Below are 21031 nucleotides of genomic sequence, written 5' to 3'. Positions count from 1 at the left end.
GATGCCATAGCAAGTGTGGCAGCCAATAAGAATCTGAACTGGATAGGTTACACTTGGAGTCTTATGGGACGTTCTAGGGGCTGTTGGTACCTTACTGGACTACCTGTCAAGAGCTCATGACGCCAGAGGTGCATCTTGTGGCTGCCTTCGTGGAATATGTTATCATCCTAATCCATAAACCTCGCGGAGGGTCATGTATTACGGACTACCAAACATTGTTGAATTGTGATACGAAAATCTTTTCCAACATCTCATGTCGTACCAATGGATCAGGTACCGATGAGTGGGACGCATAATACCCAGGCCGCCTGTGCCGCTACAGGGACTTGATAGCTCTCGCTAAGATGCTTTGTGTACCGGGAGCTCTGGCTACGATAGACTTTAGTCAATCATTTGATCGCGTCAATCAAATGTGTTTAACTGTTGTTTTCAAGAAAATGCATTAGCGGGGTGTTTACGTCGACATAGTGCTCCATCTTCTACGTGGCGCTACATCGAAAGTGCTTGTCAACGGTAGCATGTTGAGCACCTTTCAGATTCGCCGTTCTGTTAGACAGAAATGACCCTTATCGTTATTGTACGCTTTAGCATTATAATCTTGGTTGCGTTTTCTGCTACGCCGTCTCATGGGAATCTCTCCTGGTGGCACCGCTTCTAGGTACACAGCTTATGCAGATGATCTGATGAAGATGATGCCCGCAGAACTATGGATTAGTTAGCCACTTATGGTGATGCTTTGGTGAGCAGTGTAAATGTATACAAATTGGTGGCCTTGAATATTGCCACTCGGATGACACTTAACAAGCGCCGAGCCACTCAGACTGTGCAACAACATCCGCTGTCTTTGTATCGCCTTCGCGGACAACATCTCACGCACGACGACTACTAATTATCGAAGCCTCTTGCAAAATATCCGTGCTGGACTTCTGGATCACTGTCTCCGCGCTTTGGACCCTCATCAACGGACCGAATTTATTAATGTGTATCAGGCATCACGAATCCCGCTTGTAGCGCAAACGCTACCGATGCCTTAACACACAGCTCGGTGCCTCATGGTGGCATTCGTTTCATTTGTCAGCGCTAGAATGATATTTAAGGTTGAGTCCCTCACTCTTCATAAGAATGCGGCGGACTTGGCCTTGTCAATGTTCATGATCGAGCAATGTCTTTATACTGTGGAATGCACCTCAAGCTTTGGCGAAGATGCGCGACCAGCCTCACTGGCTTACTGATGCAGACCGTCTTCCATTGACCCTCCGCTGGCGCTTGCCGAAATAACTGTGCCATTTTCCTGCTTTGGGAGGTTCTATCTGCATTAGGGCTTATAGCTACTTATAGGACGTTCTCCCTGTCTCTAGCTCAACGGATAATGACTACCATCGCAACCTACTTAGCTGCCGGTCACCTAATGACGTGGAATTGACATATCTTACCGTGCATTGCAAGGTAGTATGAAGCACTGTCAATGCGGTAACGCTACATTCAGACGTGCGTTCGACCTATCACGTGACGGTGCACAGAAAACAGATTAGTTGAGAGAGACTCCGTAAGATCCATTTTGCCGATTCGCCTTATGTGTAAACTGCAACGTTCAGGATACAGACGAACACCGGCTATATTGTGGGCCGGCGAAAGGGATATAGTTATGTGTATGTAAAATCTTAGCCCTCTTTTTACAGACGTTGCCGATTACGTCGATTTACACACTCTACTTTACACCGACGCTGTTTATCATCCGAGGACGAAAAACAACATTGTCGTGGGCATCAGAGGCCACACGATTCATTATTTGTTTGGAGGTGGTGGCATAGGACTCATGGATTTTGGGAACTATTTAAACGATCGTCATCGTGCTGTTGGGGGGAACCCTAAGTATCGTCAATACTTTTCAAACTTCTCGTGGAGCATCTTCCACGATCCACCCCATACTTAGTTCATGCAGGGCACGAGATAAATTTGATGCATTCACACGTAGGAGATTTAACAAACCATGGTACCTACACATTACGAGAAGATATGCCATTAAGATGGGGCAGCGGCGTCCATGGCGTGTCGACGCTGCTTATGCGTGTTTCAGAAGACTTACTTCGTGCTCTCATTCTTTTTTTTCATGCAAGAACTGCATAACGCTTCTTCTTTTAGAGTCGTTGATCAGATATCAAAATGTCCTCGGTCCTGGCTTCGAACCACGCCACTGGTTAAATTCTGAATAAAAATCATCAGCAATGGCTGCCGAAGACTTCCGGAAATGATCTCACCCTCATTCAGCCAACGGTCTGAGGCTCAATATAGATACAGTGGAGACCAGTGAAGTGAAGAGACTAGTTATGAAGAAACGGTGCTTTTGAAGTTCTCTGCGGCTGTAGATACTGCGACAGTGAATATCTTATTAGGTACTTCAGTTTAAGAGAAAAAGACATATCTAAAAAGGGCAGTATCAGTAGTAGGTGAGAAAAAAGGTACGTACACGGAAGGTAACTGAAGAAACCATTGATATTGGAAGAAATTAGTTAATCGACGAAAGAGGGAAGTCCAATACTGATCAGGGAAATTCAGGAATACGGAAACACAAGTCACTCAAGAATGAAATAAACAGGAAGTGAAAGAAAGATAAGGCGGAAAAGCAAAGTGAAAAATATGGAGAGTTCGAAAAAGAAATGATTGTGGGAAGGACTGACTCATCATATAGAAAAATCAAAACAACCTTCCGCGTAATTAAAATCAAGGGCTTTAAGGTTATGAAATCAATGAGGTCCACTTGTAAACATAAGGGTGAGGGAGAATAGATGGAAGTAGTACACTGAGGGGTCTCTGTGAGGGGGAGGACTTATTTCATAGATCTGACGAGATAGAAAAAGAAAACGGCAGTCGATAGGGAAGAGAGATGGGATTCAGTATGAGAATAAGAATTTAGAAGAGCTGTGCAAGGCCTACAATCAGATAACGTAGAAGGGATAGATAACATTCCATCGGCATTTCTAAAATCATCGGGGAAAGTGGCAACAAAGCGATTATTCATTCTGGAGTCTAGAACGTATGAGACTGGCGATGTACCATGAGATTTTCAGAAAAACGTCATCCACAGAATTCCTAAATTAGCAACAGCCGATAACAAACAGAATTATCGCACACTGAGCTTAACAGGTAATGCATCCGTACTGCTGACAAGAATGATATGCAGAAGAATGGAAAAGACAATTGACAGTCTCTTAGATGACAATCAGTTCGGCTTTAGGAAAGGCAAAGGCACCAAAGAAGCAGTTCTGGCAGTGCGGTTGATAATGAAAGCAAGACTGAAGAAAACTCCAACATTCATAGGACTTGTCGACCTGGAAAAAGCATTTGACTGTGTAAAATGGTAAAAGATGTCGAAATTCCGAGAAAAATAGGAGTAAGCTATAGTGAGAGTTGGGTAATATAAGATATGTACAAGAGCCAAGTGGGAGTAATAAGAGTAGACGACCAAGAACGAAGTGCACGGATTCAAAAGGGTATAAGACAGGGATGTAGCCTTTCACCCCTACTGTTTGATCTGTACGTCGAAGAAGGAATGATGGAAATAAAACTAAGGTTCAAAAGTGGATTTAAAATTCAAGGCGAAAGGATATCAGTGCTAAGATTCGCTGATGACATTGTTATCCTCAGTAAAAGTGAAGAAAAGTTACTCGATCTGTTGAATGGAGTGAACAGTCTAATAAGTACAGGATATGGATCGAGAGAAAATCGAAGAAAGACAAGAGAAATGAGAAGTACCTGAAATTAGAACAACTAGAAACTTTGGTCATCACAAAGTATAAGAATCTGAGGAATTCTGCTAGCAAGGCAGCAAGATAATGGGTGACGGATGGAGCAATGGGGACATAAAAAGCTGACTAGTACTGGCAAAATGGGCATTCCTGGTCAAGAGAAGTCTACTACTGTCAAATCATAGGCCTTAATTTGAGGAATTAATTTCAAAGTACGTTCATTTGGAGCTCAGCGTTGTATGTTAGTGAGACATGGACTGTGGGAAACCGGAACAGAAGATGTGAGATTTGGTGCTGCAGAAGAATGTTCAGAATGAGGAAGTTCTCCACAGAACTCTTGAGGAAAGGAATATACAGAAGACACTGACAAGAAGAATTAACAGGATGGCAGGAGATGTGTTAAGACATCAGGGAATAACTCCCATGGTACTAGAGGGAGCTGAAGAGTTTAAAAACTGTTTATGAAGACAGAGATTGGAATACATTCAGCATGTAATTGAGGCGATAGGTTGCAACTGCAACTCTGAGATGAAAATATTGGCAGTTTGCTGTATTCACACTCGACATCTTGCAAATGGTAGGTGCAGCTTAACAGATGGATTCTGTCTTCCTAGATTTGCAAAAGACGTTCAGCAAGGTACAGCTTCGTCCATGTATAACTGTGATACGAACGTCTTGATACACCTGCCATTCGCTGGATGAAAGCGTGTCGAATTCAGCTCAGCAAATTAATGGTGTAAAATGAGACGGAAATGTAAAATTAGCTGAATGGAAGACAGTTTTGTTTGACGGAATCTAACAAAGTGCGGGATATCCGTCAAATAATGCGCATGCAAGACACTAGAAACCTTATAAACAGAACATGAGAGGAAGCAGACACGAATGTAGAGACGCGCAGATAGATTCTTGAGTGGTCAGTGCAATCCATGCGAAACTGTAACGGAGGTCTGAGGTGTAACAGACAGGTTTCAATTAAAGCTACATGTTCTACCTTGATCTTTCAATCCGACGAATGATGTCCAAAAAGAAGGGAAAAAAAAGAATTTTCTTGTTAGTTCAATATATGTTTCCAACACACCTTCTATGCGTGTAATTTTTGGTATTATTTGCTCGTGTATTGCGTGCTGAGGTGGCGGACAGGCATATTGACGGTGCGTTGCGCACATGATGCTGCGAGCGATTCCTCCATGCTGCTGATGTTTCGCTTAGGAGATACGCTGCGGTTCATGGAACCCCCAGGAGTTTGGAGACGGTGCAACTGATGTCTCAGGGAAGTGTCTGTCGCTGTTTGACAGCTGTTGCGTAACTGCTAATGCTGTATAGCTCGAGTTGTAAGCACCTGTTGAATGCAATGTATAGGGAGTTTAATACGAGTATATTGCGTTGGTACCTAAGTTCGTAGAGTTTTCTTAATAAGTTTAATAAACACAACAGATACACATAACTGAGACTTTAATCATCAATAATATGTTCTCCTTTACTATTTGCAACAGTTTTCCAACGCTAGGATAACTTTTCAATTACGCGAATGTAGAAGTCACGTGGTTTTGAGGCGAACAACTCGTCGAACCATGTTCGGACCGCAATGTCATCCAGATAGGAAGTGTCCTGAAGGTTGTTCGATAAAGAGCGGAAAGAGTGCAACTCTGAAGGCGCAAGATCCGGTGAATAAGGTGAGTGCGAAATGGCTTCCCTACCCAGCTCCCGTGTAGTGATCATAGTGAGTCTAGCAGAATGCGAGCGGCAGTTATCGTGGATTAGCACCACTTCACGTAGTCATCTTGGTTGCTGTTCATAGACTGCGGCTGCAAGACGTCTTAGTTGTTAACAATAAATATCTGTAGTGATGATTATTCCTCGGGGAAGCAATTCGTAGTACACCACACCGTCGCTGCTTTACCAGACAGGTAATATTGTCTTTAGTGGATGCGTGCAGGTCATTGCATGTGGAGTTGCTGATTTGTTTGGGATCAACAATTCCTTTATTTTCCTTACGTTAGCACAAAGACCATTTCTCGTGACCAGTAACGAATAGGACTGGTCGGTGCTGTTCACGACCCTGCTGATGAACAAGCAGAGACGCTCATAAGGCAACCCGCTGTTTTTTGTGATTTTAGCTTAGGGCATGCGGTACCCACACACCTGATTTTTGAACCTTCCCCATTGTACGGAATTGTCGTACGAGGGTAGGATGATTGCAATTCATTACATCTGCTAGTTCTCGAGTACAAAGACATGGGTCTTTCTGGACGTACTCTGTTCATGGCCCTATCCCCGTACACGGCGTAAATGTTTGTGTCTGCCTCCGCTGCTGTCACCCCTTTATTGAACTCTAACATAAGAATATAAGAATATGTCGGAAACGTTCGGATTTCTTCACTTGGCATTCTAGTTTCTAGGGTTCACAGTTCCACTACCTATCTACAAATGACAAGCTGACAATATGTAAACTCAAACAGCAACGTTGAACTATAAATTAAAAATTACAGTCGATAAATAAATCCATAGCAACAGGATTACCAACTTTCAAAAGAGAGATTCTACGAATTTATGCAGCAGCTTAATACGTATTGCAAAGAAGGAAATTTCAATAGCATTCAGTAATAGCTGGCTTTCTAAGTAACTCTTCAGGCTGAACCAGCCATCGCAATTGAGGAAAAGGAGTCTTGGAGCTAAGACAGCAGGGCAATGGTTACTTCTCCAACTGGTTTGAAGTGAAAGAAGGTGAAATTGATAATCCACGGCGACCCCCGTGAACTATACAAGCAAAAGACCGCAGAGACATAAGGCACATTCACATGCTCGGGCGAATTAAGTGAGAAACTTCGGAAGATAAATTCCATTATTGTAGAGAAAACTTGCTATGTAAATTTACAGAACAGTCCTCGTATCATGGCCCTGGGTTAGTGCAGGAAGATAACAATAGTGGTACAAAGGGTCCTGCGGCCCACAACGCCCAGTGGCTTGCAGAGTGTGCAAGTAAGTTTAGGCGTGAAATAAATGAAACATCTAGTTTTCTTTCAATTTCAACATCTCTAAAATTGGTATTGTCCGTGTAGGATCAAAAGGTATGCACATTATTTCCGCTACAAAGTGAGGTCTGAATGATTCTACATCTACAAAGCGTGGAAAAAATTGGAAATTTATGGTAAGATCTTGTGGGACCTAACTGCTGAGATCCTCGGTCCCTAACCTTACACACTACTTAATCTAATGTAAACTATCTTACGCTACAGAAAACACACACACCAACGCCCGAGGTAGGGGTCGAACCTCCGACGGGAGGAGCCGCGTGAACCGTGACAGGACGCAATAGACCGCGCCGTGCGCGACAAAAATGTGCAGCAATCCACAGAAGAGGACGAAACGAAATGAAACTTCATCGGATAAGAGGATATGTGAAATCATTACAGTAATTAAAAAAGCTAGTCAAATTTACGATGACTGAACCGGCTTGTCACTATGACGTTGCATCAGCCCTGGCCTGGATGCATGCACTAAATCGATTGGGAAGGGTGCCATGACGCTGCTGTATGCTCTCCGAAGACAACAACTGACTCACAATTGTAGTAACTGGTGCTTGATGTGCAAGATACTGGCACTGGGACGGACTTGACGTCCAAGCACGACCCACACGTGAACTGTTGGAGACAGATTTCGGGATCTTGCCGTTCACTGGAGTATCTCAATTTCACGCAGATAGTTCATGGTGACACGTACCATGTGTCTTGTAACAAACTGGCCCCGCGATACAGTCACGTAAGAGGTAACATATTGTGATGCAGGATGTACGTGATGTACCGTGGTGGCACCGGACTCCTCTCAATCGCTACCTGCTGTGCTGTGAAGTCAAACACGATGGTGCCTCACACCATGACGCTAGAAGTAACATCGCCTTGCAGCTGCAAAACATGGGAAGAATGAAATCTGTCTCCAGGTGATCGTCATTCTCACCAACGATGGTCACCCGGGGTCACCCTCTGCCAGGCATTTAGGTGCGATTTGCAGAGCAAGCATGCAGATGTAGCGTAAAACTGGAATTCATCGCTGAACGCAATGTGACGCCATTCATCAGCGGTCCCTGGCTCCCGGTCACGACAAACTATACAAAAGCCGTCTGAGATATCAACCATCGAAGATAACTACATAGGTCGTAACTTTCCTACATCATATACAATGAAATAATCTACGGTAACATATGGAAATTACGTGTCTTCTTGTCGTCGCTATGACGGAATTCACCTAACTACATCATGTGAAAGTACCACAGAGAGTACTACACTGAAGTGCCAAAGAAACTGGTATAGGCAGGCGTATTCAAATACAGAGATGTGTATGTTGTTGTTGTTGTGGTCTTCAGTCCTGAGACTGGTTTGATGCAGCTCTCCATGCTACTCTATCCTGTGCAAGCTTTTTCACCTCCCAGTACCTACTGCAACCTACATCCTTCTGAATCTGCTTAGTGTATTCATCTCTTGGTCTCCCTCTACGATTTTTACCCTCCACGCTCCCCTCCAATACTAAATTGGTGATCCCTTGATGCCTCAGAACATGTCCTACCAACCGATCCCTTCTTCTGGTCAAGTTGTGCCACAAACTTCTCTTCTCCCCAATCCTATTCAATACTTCCTCATTAGTTATGTGATCTACCCATCTAACCTTCAACACTCTTCTGTAGCACCACATTTCGAAAGCTTCTATTCTCTTCTTGTCCAAACTATTTATCGTCCATGTTTCACTTCCATACATGGCTACACTCCATACGAATACTTTCAGAAATGACTTCCTGACACTTAAATCAATACTGGATGTTAACAAATTTCTCTTCTTCAGAAACGCTTTCCTTGCCATTGCCAGCCTACATTTTATATCCTCTCTACTTCGACCATCATCAGTTATTTTGCTCCCCAAATAGCAAAACTCCTTTACTACTTTAAGTGCCTCATTTCCTAATCTAATTCCCTCAGCATCACCCGACTTAATTAGACTACATTCCATTATCCTTGTTTTGCTTTTGTTGATGTTCATCTTATATCCTCCTTTCAAGACACTGTCCATTCCATTCAACTGCTCTTCCAAGTCCTTTGCTGTCTCTGAGAGAATTACAATGTCATCGGCGAACCTCAAAGTTTTTATTTCTACTCCATGAATTTTAATACCTACTCCGAATTTTTCTTTTGTTTCCTTTACTGCTTGCTCAATATACAGATTGAACAACATCGGGGAGAGGCTACAACCCTGTCTTACTCCCTTCCCAACCACTGCTTCCCTTTCATGTCCATCGACTCTTATAACTGCCATCTGGTTTCTGTACAAATTGTAAATAGCCTTTCGCTCCCTGTATTTTACCCCTGCCATCTTTAGAATTTGAAAGAGAGTATTCCAGTCAACATTGTCAAAAGCTTTCTCTAAGTCTACAAATGCTAGAAACGTAGGTTTGCCTTTCCTTAATCTTTCTTCTAAGATAAGTCGTAAGGTCAGTATTGCCTCACGTGTTCCAGTGCTTCTACGGAATCCAAACTGATCTTCCCCGAGGTTGGCTTCTACTAGTTTTTCCATTCGTCTGTAAAGAATTCGTGTTAGTATTTTGCAGCTGTGACTTATTAAGCTGATAGTTCGGTAATTTTCACATCTGTCAACACCTGCTTTCTTTGGGATTGGAATTATTATATTCTTCTTGAAGTCTGTGGGTATTTCGCCTGTTTCATACATCTTGCTCACCAGATGGTAGAGTTTTGTCAGGACTGGCTCTCCCACGGCCGTCAGTAGTTCCAATCGAATATTGTCTGCTCCGGGGGCCTTGTTTCGACTCAGGTCTTTCAGTGCTCTGTCAAACTCTTCACGCAGTATCATATCTCCCATTTCATCTTCATCTACATCCTCTTCCATTTCCATAATATTGTCCTCAAGTACATCGCCCTGGTATAGACCCTCTATATACTCCTTCCACCTTTCTGCTTTCCCTTCTTTGCTTAGAACTGGATTTCCATCTGAGCTCTTGATATTCATACAAGTCGTTCTCTTATCTCCAAAGGTCTCTTTAATTTTCCTGTAGGCGGTATCTATGTTACCCCTAGTGAGATAGGCCTCTACATCCTTACATTTGTCCTCTAGCCATCCCTGCTTAGCCATTTTGCACTTCCTGTCGATCTCATTTTTGAGACGTTTGTATTCCTTTTTGCCTGTTTGTGTATATAGGCAGAATACGGCGCTGCGGTCGGTAACGCCTATCTAAGAGAACAAATGTCTGGCGCAGTCGTTAGATCGGTTACTGCTGCTACAATGGCAAATTATCAAGATTTAAATCACTTTAAACGTGGTGTTATAGTCGGCGCACGAGCGATGGGACACAGCATCTCCGAGGTAGCGATGAAGTGAAGATTTTCCCGTTCGACCGTTTCATGAGTGTACCGTGAATATCAAGAACCCGGTAAAACTTCAAATCTCTGACATCGCTGAGGCCGGAAGAAGATCCTGCAAGAACGGAACGAACGACGACTGAAGAGACTCGTTCAACGTTACAGAATTGCACTCCTGCGATAACAGCTGCGGATTTCAATGCTGGGCCATCAACAAGTGTCTGCGTGCAAACCATTCAACGAAACATCATCGCTACCGGCTTTCGGAGCCGAGAGCCTACTGGTGAACCCTTGATGACTGCACGACACAAAGCTTTACGCCTCGCCTGGGCCCGTCAACACCGTCATTGGACTGTTTATGACTGGAAACATGTTGTCTGGTCAGACGAGTACCGTTTCAAATTGTATCGAGTGCATGAAGGTGTCCGGGTATGGAGAACACCTCATGAATCCATGGATCCTGCATATCAGCATAGGAGGGTTCAAGCTGGTGGAGGTTCTGTAATGGTGTGGGGTGTGTGCAGGTGGAGTGATATGGGACGCCTGGTACGACTCTGACAGGCGACACGTACGTAAGCATCCTGTGTGATTACCTGCATCCATTCATGTCTATTGTGCGTTCCGACGTACTTGGGCAAACCCAGAAGAACAATGCGACACCCCACACATCCGGAATTGCTGCATAGTAACTCTAGGAACACTCGTCTGAGTTTAAACACGTCCGCTGGTCACCAAACACCCCAGGCATGAACATTATTGAGCATATCTCGGATGCCTTGCAACGTGCTGTTCAAAAGAGATCTCCTCCCCCTCGTACTCTTACGGATTTGTGGGCAGCCCTGTAGGATTCATGGCGTCATTTCACTCCAGCACTACTTCAAACATTAGTCGAGCCCATGCCGCGTCGTGTTGCAGCACTTCTGCGTGCTCGCTTGGGCCCTACGCGACATTAGGCAGGTCTACCAGTTTTTTTTTCTCTTCAGTGTAGTGTGACTGTTAAATAATGAGAGTTACGACACAGAAAGTCGTTGGAATCGCGCATATTCAAATCTGACGCGACATGAAAACCGTGAAACATTTATCCAACAACGTCGCCACTGAAGCGTCCGTGCTCACACAATCTTCAATCGGCTTAAGTATTCGATCTTTTACGGTCTGTAAAATATCTACATGTATATGACTGTTCTTCAGTAACACCTCTTTGGCACAGGACTCATTGAAACACTTCTATACTAGTAATGTACCATTCCATCAGCACATGGGAAAACGAATACCTAAATGTTTCCAAGCGAGGGGCAATGAAAAACGCCTGTGCTTCTATGATTGCCACTCCAGCTCGCGTGTCACAGTGACACGGCAGTCATCTGTTGTTGTTTGGAGATAAAAGTTTGTCGCGGATCGCACTACTCTGTACCAGAACTGGTTCAAAAGTTTTAAATTATTTAGTAACTTGCACTTGTTGCAGATTTGTTTATTTACTATCTTTTTATATAAAATTCGTATAAGTCGTATCAGTGTCTCGGGTGATTCATCTCAACTCATTTTTCAGTTGCCGTACTGTAGTTTGTCGTACTAATTTACATTTACGTGTAATCAACACAAAGATGGATAAAGCGCGGTCATCTGTTGTTGTTTGGAGAGAAAAGGGAAGAAAAACAAGGGCGGACGCACGGTCGTTGAGGCCGGCGGGGGAGACGGCGGCGAGCAAGTGATCAGCGGCAGATCGCTCTCCGTGGACGTGTCAGTTTCAAGCGGCTGGCGGTTACGTGACGCCATGAGGGTTTATCCCGTTCCTGCACAAGGCTTTAAGACCGCGCTTTATCCACGTTTGTGTTGATTACACGTGAATGTAAGTTAGTACGACAAACTACAGTACGGCAACTGAAAAATGAGTTGAGATGAATCAGCCGAGACACTGATACGACTTATACGAATTTTACATAAAAAGATAATAAATAAACAAACCTGCAACAAGTGCGAGTTACTAAATAATTTAAAACTTTTGAACCAGTTCTGGTACAGAGTAGAGCAAGTGCTCATTATAAAATTCTCACCTAAACTCAGTAACTAACATAATTGTATAATTTGCAACGTTAATATTTGATTCGTAAAACGCCAATTTTATTAATTTGTTGCTAATAATTAATTAAAATAAATAATACAAGACAGGTACACAAATAGCAAGGCGGTGCGTGATAGCGTGTGTCGTTACACACATTTCAACATGTTTAGTTTGTGATATTTGTAATTATTATGATATGTTGTCCTTGTTTATTAATAATTTTTGCATAGTTTTGCCCAAATTTGTTTAACCTATGTATATACATAAATCCTCATTAGTGCATCAGAAAGAGCGCTTCAAATTCATATGGAAAGTGGTGCCTCATAAAGAAGTGCAATGTTATTTAGTGGCACAAATATACAAAAACTATTTTCACACTCTGCAAAGACAATCGCAAAAATATTCAAACATTAATTCTGAGCCAACTATTGCAGCTACAAATTTGTGTAATGTGTGTGTTTTGATGAAAATTTGAGTGCGCATGTAATGGTACAAACAGAATTAAGATTTATCTTCTTTGTAAAAACTTATGCAAAGAAGTGGTGGTCAATGGAAAGCAGTTACGTGACGTGGCTTGGGGCATTTCGGATCGAAAGTATTTTAGCAGAACTGACACAAAGCTCCAGCGCCGCCGTCACCCCCCGTCCACCTTCTCCAGTTTGCCGATGACACCGCCTTCCTTGCCCTTGCCCCCACCCTGCAGCGCTCCCAACACCTTCTCCAATCCCATCTTGACTGGTTCACCGCTTGGTGCAACCAGTGGTTGCTCAAGGTCAATCCCTCCAAAACCCAGGCGATCATTGTAGGCAAAACCACCCCTTCCTTCCGCCTCCTTGATTTCTATCTCACCATCTATGGCCGTCCTATCGCCCTCACCCCCACCCTTAAGTACCTTGTTGTCACCCTCGACCGTCGCCTCTCCTGGACCCCCCATCTCCGGACAATCCAAGCCAAGGCATGCTCCCGACTCCATCTCCTCAAGCTCCTCTCCGGCCGTACATTGGGTCTGGACCCCTCCACCATCCTCCACACCTATAAATCCCTCATCCGCCCTATCCTTTGTTACGCCCATCCGGCCTGGATCTCCGCCCCCCCCCCCCCCCTACCTTTTATAAATCCCTTCAAATCCTTGAACGCCATGCTCTCCGCCTCACCTATCACATCTGTCTCCCCTCCCCCATGCGGATCCTATACGATCTCATTCCGTTCCCCCACCTCCTCCTTTTCCTTGAAAGGATACGGATCCTGTACAACTTCCGCAAACTCGATCCTCCTCACCCGCTTGTGTCGCCCATCCTATCCCACCCCCGCCTGCTGCCGCGCCTGTGTTCCCACGTCCCACCCGGTCTCATCACTCCACCCTCCTTACCCTCTCCCAAGGTGGCTTCCTGATGATGTCCTCCTCCCCTCCATCTACCCCTTGTATCATCTTTGATCCTCCCCCCCCCCACTTCCTGCGTCCTTTCCTTTAGGCACCCTCCCTCCCTTTCCTTTTCCCCCCATCCCCCTTCCTCCACCCCTTCCCCCGGGCTTCCCCTCCCCCTTCCTCCCTTCCCCTTATCTCCCCTGCCCGTGGCATCTCTGCTCTCCCCTCTCCCTCTCCCACCCACCCTCCTCCTCTCTTGGCAGGTCCCCAGACTCGTACACACTCGGTGGACTTTCGCGCGCCGGAATTCATCGCCATCAGTGTCTCGTGTGTGTGCCTTCGTTTTGTGTTTAGTGTTCTTTCGCCGTCACGCCACCACTGTTCACGTGTGCCGTCGCAGTCATCCGTGTTATGTGCGCCGTGTCAACAAGTGTTAGTGTTTTTTCTCGTCCAGCGTGAACAGCTTCATGTTTATTGCTTTTTGTATCTACATTTTTGCCCGCCGTTTTTATTGTATTGTCTGTGCCACCTATATGTCATATTATTGTACCACTAAAGGCTGAAGAGCAGCGTAACATGCTGCTGATAGCCCGCCTTGTATGAGGTGATTAAAATTATAATAAAGAAAAAAAAAAAAAGCTCCAGGTCCGAGTTCGGCGCGCCTTTGCTGACGCCGGACCCGTGTTGCTCGACGCGACACTTTGGTGACAGTTTTGCGGTTCCAGAAGTGTTGAACTTAGCCGAATTTCACGTGTGAGTGCAAACGGAATATGATTAGGACTTGAGATATTTTCAGTGAGGAACACAGTAGTGACTTGTGTCTTTCGCGCGTTGTGTATTTGGTTGAAATGGCTCTACGCACTATGGGACTTAACATCTGAGGTCATCAGTCCCCTAGAACTTAGAACTACTTAAACCTAACTATGGTAAGTACATTACACACATCCACGCCCGAGGCAGGATTGGATCCAGCGACCGTTGCGGTCGCGCGGTTCCAGACTGAAGCGCCTACAACCGCTCGGCCACACCGGCCGGCTGTGTATTTGGTGACCGTTTTTGTAAGCAAACGGCACTTTGCTGCAAGAATCGTAGCTGTGGGACTCTGTTTCCATTCGAGTGTCGTCACACTTAGCCGCCGAAACGCTGATGTGGGACACTTTATTTTTGATGATTCTAAACTACGTTTTGGGGTGTAAACGGGACTTAATTTCTGATACGGTCAGATTGGACTATTATTTTACCACATTTAGGTGACTGATTCTGAAGCAGTGCCACTGCACTTCAACTGTGCTTAAACCAGTCTGGACGAATATTTTTTGTCATCCGACACTAACGAATTCGCACTAATGTCAAGTGAACTTTAAACCCTCGGGATTAGGCCGTGTTTTATGGAACTGATCAATTTGCTAAATTTCAATCGATGTTGTTCAGCATTCAAGACCTTCAATTAAAATTTGTAGCGTGTTCATCATGGCTTTTAGGGGTCAAACCAATAAATAAACCGGCACCTAACTGTTTGGAAGATACCACCAGTGAACTTTATTTAGTTATGAGTAAAAGCTTGTGCATTTCAAGGAACTTAACACACACCTTCGATTCGTCATTCCACTTCAGCCTCTTAGAGTGCACCCTAGTTAACATTTGTACTTGTCCGTCAGCAGCATCGAGAGTATTTTATTTTTGCACGATAACAGGTGTTAAGCACACGTGACTGGCGACAGGAAGGATAGGAGATCATCCCCGAGCTAGACAACGAGAGCCAGCCCCATTCCCATTCCGCCGACCGTCGGAGTTGTGGGCTCCTCCGGGGTTTAAGCATTTGCATCCCCATTCCCATTCCGCCGACCGTCGCAACTCTCTGCCCTATTTCACAATAATACAAAACGTGCTGTCCTTCATTGAACGTTTCCTATGTTCTCCGTTAATCCTATCTCGTAAGTATCCTATATCGCACAGCAACATTCTGGCAGAGGACGAACAAGTGTAATGTAGGCAATGTACTTAAAGTATTTGGTGCATCTTGTAAGTGATCTGCCAGTAAAACGCCTACCCCACATCGTCTTTTATGTGATGGAAAAGAAGTATGTTGTTCGTAATGGTAATCCCTAGATATTTATTTGAATCTACGACCTTTAAAACTGTATAATGTATCGTGTTACTGAAATTTAGCGGAATTATTTTAGTATGTTACTCAAGTTGAAACAGTCAACTTTATTTTATTGTTTAAGAGCAATAGCTACTTTTTGCACCATGCAGCTATCTTCTCTAAATCACTTTGCAGTTCGTTTTGATCGTCTGATGACTTTTCAAGATGATAAACACAGGTATCATCTGCAGACAAAGTAAGAGGCCTGCAGACAATTTCTCCTAAACCATTTATGTAAGACTATTAACAGCAGATGGTCGGTAATGCTCCACTGGAGAACCCCAAATATCGATTATCGCTAGACGACCTCCCGTCAGTCAGAACTAACGGTGTGCGGCCTCTCTAACAGGAATTCACTTCTCTGTTCGCGACACCGGACAATATTACACAGGCCAGCAATTTGATTACAGGCTGCTAGAAAGGAAGTGTGTCAAACTTTATCTGGAAATCTAAACTTATGAGATCAACTTGAGATCTCCTTTCGGTAGCACTCATTAATTTGTGTGAATAAAGACATTACACAGGAAATATTTTGCCGTAAACCGTGCTGGTTATTTGCCATTGGATCGCCTTCGCCGGCCGTTGTGGCCGAGAGGTTCTAGGCGCTACAGTCGGGAACCACGCGACCGCTACGGTCACCGGTTCGAATCCTGCCTCGAGCATGGATGTGTGTGATGTCCTTAGGTTAGTGAGGTTTTAGTAGTTCTAAGTTCTAGGGGACTGATGACCTCAGAAGTTAAATCCCATAGTGCTCAGAGCCATTTGAACCATTTTTTTGATCGCCTTCTTCAAGGTACAGTCTAAGACTAAATTTAAAAAAAATACACACTACGACGGAATTACTGAAATACGACGGAAATCGATAGACTTGATGTAATTTACAGATAAACAAATGATTACAGTTTCAGAAAAATTCGATGATTTATTCAAAAAAGAGCTTTACAAGTTCATTAGTTTAATAAGACATTGTTCTACTTTTGGCCCTTACGCAAGCAGTCTTCGTCTTGACACTGATTTATAGAATTGTTGGATGTACTGCCGAGGGATATCGTGCCAAATATTGTCCAATTGGCGCGTTATATTGTCAGACTCCCGAGCTAGTTGTAGGGGCATGCTGCGGATGAAAACTAAATGGTCGTAGTGGGAAATGAATTGGCTCTCTAGATCCTCACTCCTTGGATTGTATGGCGGGTGACAGTCATGTTCGTATTCCACTGCTGTCCGGGGCGTCTCCAGAAACGGTTTCGCTGGTTATCGGGGCTCATTTCGAAGTGGGATTCATCTCTGAAACAATTCTGCTTCAGCCAATGAGATTCCAGGTCGAACGTGGTCGAGAACACTGCAAAGGGGTTTGATGGTATACAGAGGTAAATGGTGGTTCCCGCAAGGGGTGCCGTGGGCTCAGCCCTCTTTCTAGGAGCCGCTGTGGTCACTGAAGTACCAGTTGCACTCCGGATCGATGCTCATCATGAACCCAGGACTCTGAGTGTCTCTCTGACGATTGATCAGTCTTCGAGTTTTGTCGTCGCTGTAGATCGACCTCGTTCTTCTTAGCGCTGTGTTCGGTCATGGTTCACTCATTTCTGCGAACAGCGTCGGATCGTGTCATCGTTCGTATTCAAATGTCGAGTGATTCGCCGATTACTCCAACCGGCTTCATTAAGCTTAAATGCTGACATTTGCGTATATTGTTCACGCGCCAGTCTGTGAGGCATAGCGACTATCCATCTGAATAAACGGAATAAAATTCGTAAAGACTTTATGTCCTGGTCTTCATATGTCCCTTTCCCTCCCAGAAAAACGGTGAAACGGCGCTTCAGCGTTACACGTTTCCCCATTGGCCGCCTAATTTTACAATTTTGCATTTTGCGTCAATATTTACACTACTGGCCATTAAAATGGCTACAACACGAAGATGACGTGCTACAGACGCGAAATTTAACCGACAGGAAGAAGATACTGTGATATGCAAATGATTAGCTCTTCAGAGCATTCACACAAGGTTGGCGCCGGTGGCAACACCTACAACGTCCTGACATGAGGAAAGTTTCCAACCGATTTCTCATACACAAACAGCAGTTGACCGGTGTTGCCTGGTGAAACATTATTGTGATACCTCGTGTAAGGATGACAAATGCGTACCATCACGTTTCCGACTTTGATAAAGGTCGGATTGTAGCCTATCGCGATTGCGGTTTATCGTATCGCGATATTACTGCTCGCGTTGGTCGAGATCCAATGACTGTTAGCAGAATATGGAATCGGTGGGTTCAAGAGGGTTATACGGAACGCCATGCTCGATCCCAACGGCGTCGTATCAATAGCAGTCGAGATGACAGGCATGTTATCCGCATGGGTGTAACGGATCGTGCAGTCACGCCTCGATCCCTGAGTCAACAGATGGGGCCGTTTGCAAGACAACAACCATCTGCACGAACAGTTCGACGACATTTGCAGCAGCATGGACTATCAGCTCGGAGGCCATGGCTGCTGTTACCCTTGACGCTGCATCATAGGCAGGAGCGCCTGCGATGGTGTACTCAACGACGAACCTGGGTGCACGAATAGCAAAACGTAATTTTTTCGGATGAATTCAGGTTCTGTTTACAGCATCATGATGGTTGCATCCGTGTTTGGCGACATCGCGGTAAACGCACATTGGAAGCGAGTATTCGTCATCGCCATACTGGCGTATCACCTGGCGTGATGGTATGGGATGACATTGGTTACACGTCTCGGTCACCTCTTGTACGCATTGACGGCACTTTGAACAGTGGACGTTACATTTCAGATGTGTTTCGACCCGTGGCTCTACCCTTCATTCGATCCCTGCGAAACCCTACATTTCAGCAGGACAATGCACGACCAAATGTTGCTTGTCGTGTACGGGTCTTTCTGGATACACAAAATGTGCGACTGCTGCCCTGGCCAGCACATTCTCCAGATTTGTCACCAATGGTCAATGGTGGCCAAGCAACTGGCTCGTCACAATACTCCAGTCACTACTCTTGATGAACTGTGGTATCGTGTTGAAGCTGCATGAGCAGCTGTACCTGTACACGCCATCCAAGCTCTATTTGACTCAATGCCCAGGCGTATAAAGGCCGTTATTACGGCCAGAGGTGGTTGTGCTGGTTACTGGTTTCTCAGGATCTATGCACCGAAATTGCGTGAAAATATAATCACATGTCAGTTCTAGTATAATATATTTGTCGAATGAATACCCGTTTACAATCTGCATTTCATCTTGGTGTAGCAATTTTAATGGCCAGTAGTGTATTTCTATTATTTCATCAGCATACTCTGAAAAGAGACGACTTGCGCAAAGGCAATGTCTGATATCCTGGAGAATGGTCCGATAATGAGTACCGCGATAAGGCAGCGCCTCTGAGATCGTACTGAGCTGTGCGTGTATGCCGGCAGGTGGACCTGATGATGGGCCACGCACGGTTGTCGCTATCGGAGCAGTACTTCCCTCAGGCGGACCAGTTCCGCCCCGAGCGCTGGCTGAAGGGCCCGGACGGCCGGTCGGAGGCGCAGGACGCGCACCCCTTCGCCTCGATGCCCTTCGGCTTCGGCCCCCGGATGTGCATCGGCAGGCGCTTCGCAGAGCTGGAGGTCTACACGCTGGTGGCCAGGGTACGTATCTGTCGCAGCGTAGCAGCTGGCACTGTCTGGGGTGGACTACGTTCACTGTTAAGATTGTCACAAGCCTCCGGTGGAACATGAAAAAAGTCCATATGTGGCTATTTTTCAATAGACTCTACCGTTGTATCATAAAAACAGAGTGTTTCAGTGAAGTGTCGAACCAAGTCCGTAGTTAAAGTTTCATCCAGCAGATCTACATCTACATTCCATGCTCAACATACCACAGGGTACGTCCCATTGTAACAGTTATGAGGTTTATTCCGTTCCATTCATGTATGGAGCACGGGAAGAATGATTATTCAAATAGCTCTGTGTTTGCTGCACTTAATCTAATCTTGTACTCACGATTCCTCTTGGAGCGATTAGAGATTATAGTATATTCCTAGAGTTACCGTTTAAAACCGATTCTTGAAATTTCGTAAGTAGCGATGCTCGGAATACTCTACGTTTGTCTTCAAGAAACTGCTATTTTAGTTCTTTCAAGATATCTGTGACACTCTCCCACGCGTCAAACAAACCTGTGACAATCCGCCTTGTCTTTCCCTGTATATGCTTAATACCCCCGGCTAGTCGTATTTGGTACAGTACAGGTCCCAAACACTTGAAAAATATTGTAGGATGAGTGGCACGAGTGATTTGTAAGCAAACTCCCTTGTAAAGTGGTTGTATTTCCGTAGTGTTCTGCCAACAAATCTAAGTGTCCTACCTGAGTTACTCACAGCTTAGCCTATATTATAGATCCATTTAACGTTCCTATAAAGTGTTACTCCGGGGTTTTTGTATGACTTTACAGAAGTGTTCTGAACTATAATCCCTGACTGAAAATAGAATCTGAAGACTTGAAGTTCCAAGACTCTAGGCATTCGTTCTTGCCTCTTGCGGCTTGCTTTGGTAAAATCGAAGCAGGCTAGCAAAAAAAAAAAAAAAAAAAAAAAAAGAACACCACCTTTACTTGCTTGGCAATTCAATCAGTATGATAAACTCAGCGAAGAGGAATAAACCTAATTTCACAGAACTTTCTTAGCACAAAAACTTTGGAAAACTCCATAACTAACAGGAAAGGGAACACACAAGGAGAACCTCTCAATTGGTATCATGTGCTGACTGAAGTTTGAAAAAGCTAAAGGACTAAGTTGCGAGAAGCAATCAGCTAACTTTGTGCTTCCTGTCGAGATATTATTCTGCAGAAAAAGGGGTTGGTTCAAATGGCTCTGAGCGCTATGGGACTTAACAGCGGAGGTCGTCAGTCCCCTAGAACTTAGAACTACTTAAACCTAACTAACCTAAGGACATCACACTCATCCATGCCCGAGGCAGGATTCGAACCTGCGACCGTAGCGGTCGCGCGGTTCCAGACTGTAGCGCCTAGAACCGCTCGACCACTCCGGCCGGGAAAAAGGTGGGTGGGAAGGCACCTGTAGACACGATCCAACAAATATCAACATGCAATAGTGACAATTGTAAAACTATTAGAGGCTTTAAAAGCGCAGCTACTACGAAAACCGAGTACTTTGAAGGCCTGTAAGTTAATATAGTGGGAAAAAGATTTGTATATCTTATAATACGGTATTAATAACAAATCGTATGTCAAATATTTTACTGGATGTTTCATACGAGTAGTGAGGCAATAATTGCTTTCAATGAGTGGACATAATAAAGCAAAACGGTCCTTTTAAGCCTTATCAGACATACATAAAGCTTGAT

At 44.6% G+C, this 21031-nt stretch overlaps 1 protein-coding gene across 1 annotated transcript in view; it reads left to right on the top strand.

Moving 5' to 3' along the window:
• LOC124612346 (probable cytochrome P450 301a1, mitochondrial) overlaps window positions 1-21031 on the top strand; it is a 228441-nt gene that overhangs the window by 170109 nt on the left and 37301 nt on the right. The window contains exon 11 of the mRNA XM_047140499.1: window positions 19103-19318. Within this exon, the coding sequence (XP_046996455.1) occupies window positions 19103-19318 (216 nt within the window). The remainder of the gene's footprint in view (window positions 1-19102; window positions 19319-21031) is intronic.

Source organism: Schistocerca americana, chromosome 4, assembly GCF_021461395.2.
Source record: "Schistocerca americana isolate TAMUIC-IGC-003095 chromosome 4, iqSchAmer2.1, whole genome shotgun sequence".
NCBI lineage: Eukaryota > Metazoa > Arthropoda > Insecta > Orthoptera > Acrididae > Schistocerca > Schistocerca americana.
This window is presented reverse-complemented; position numbering and strand designations above follow the sequence as displayed.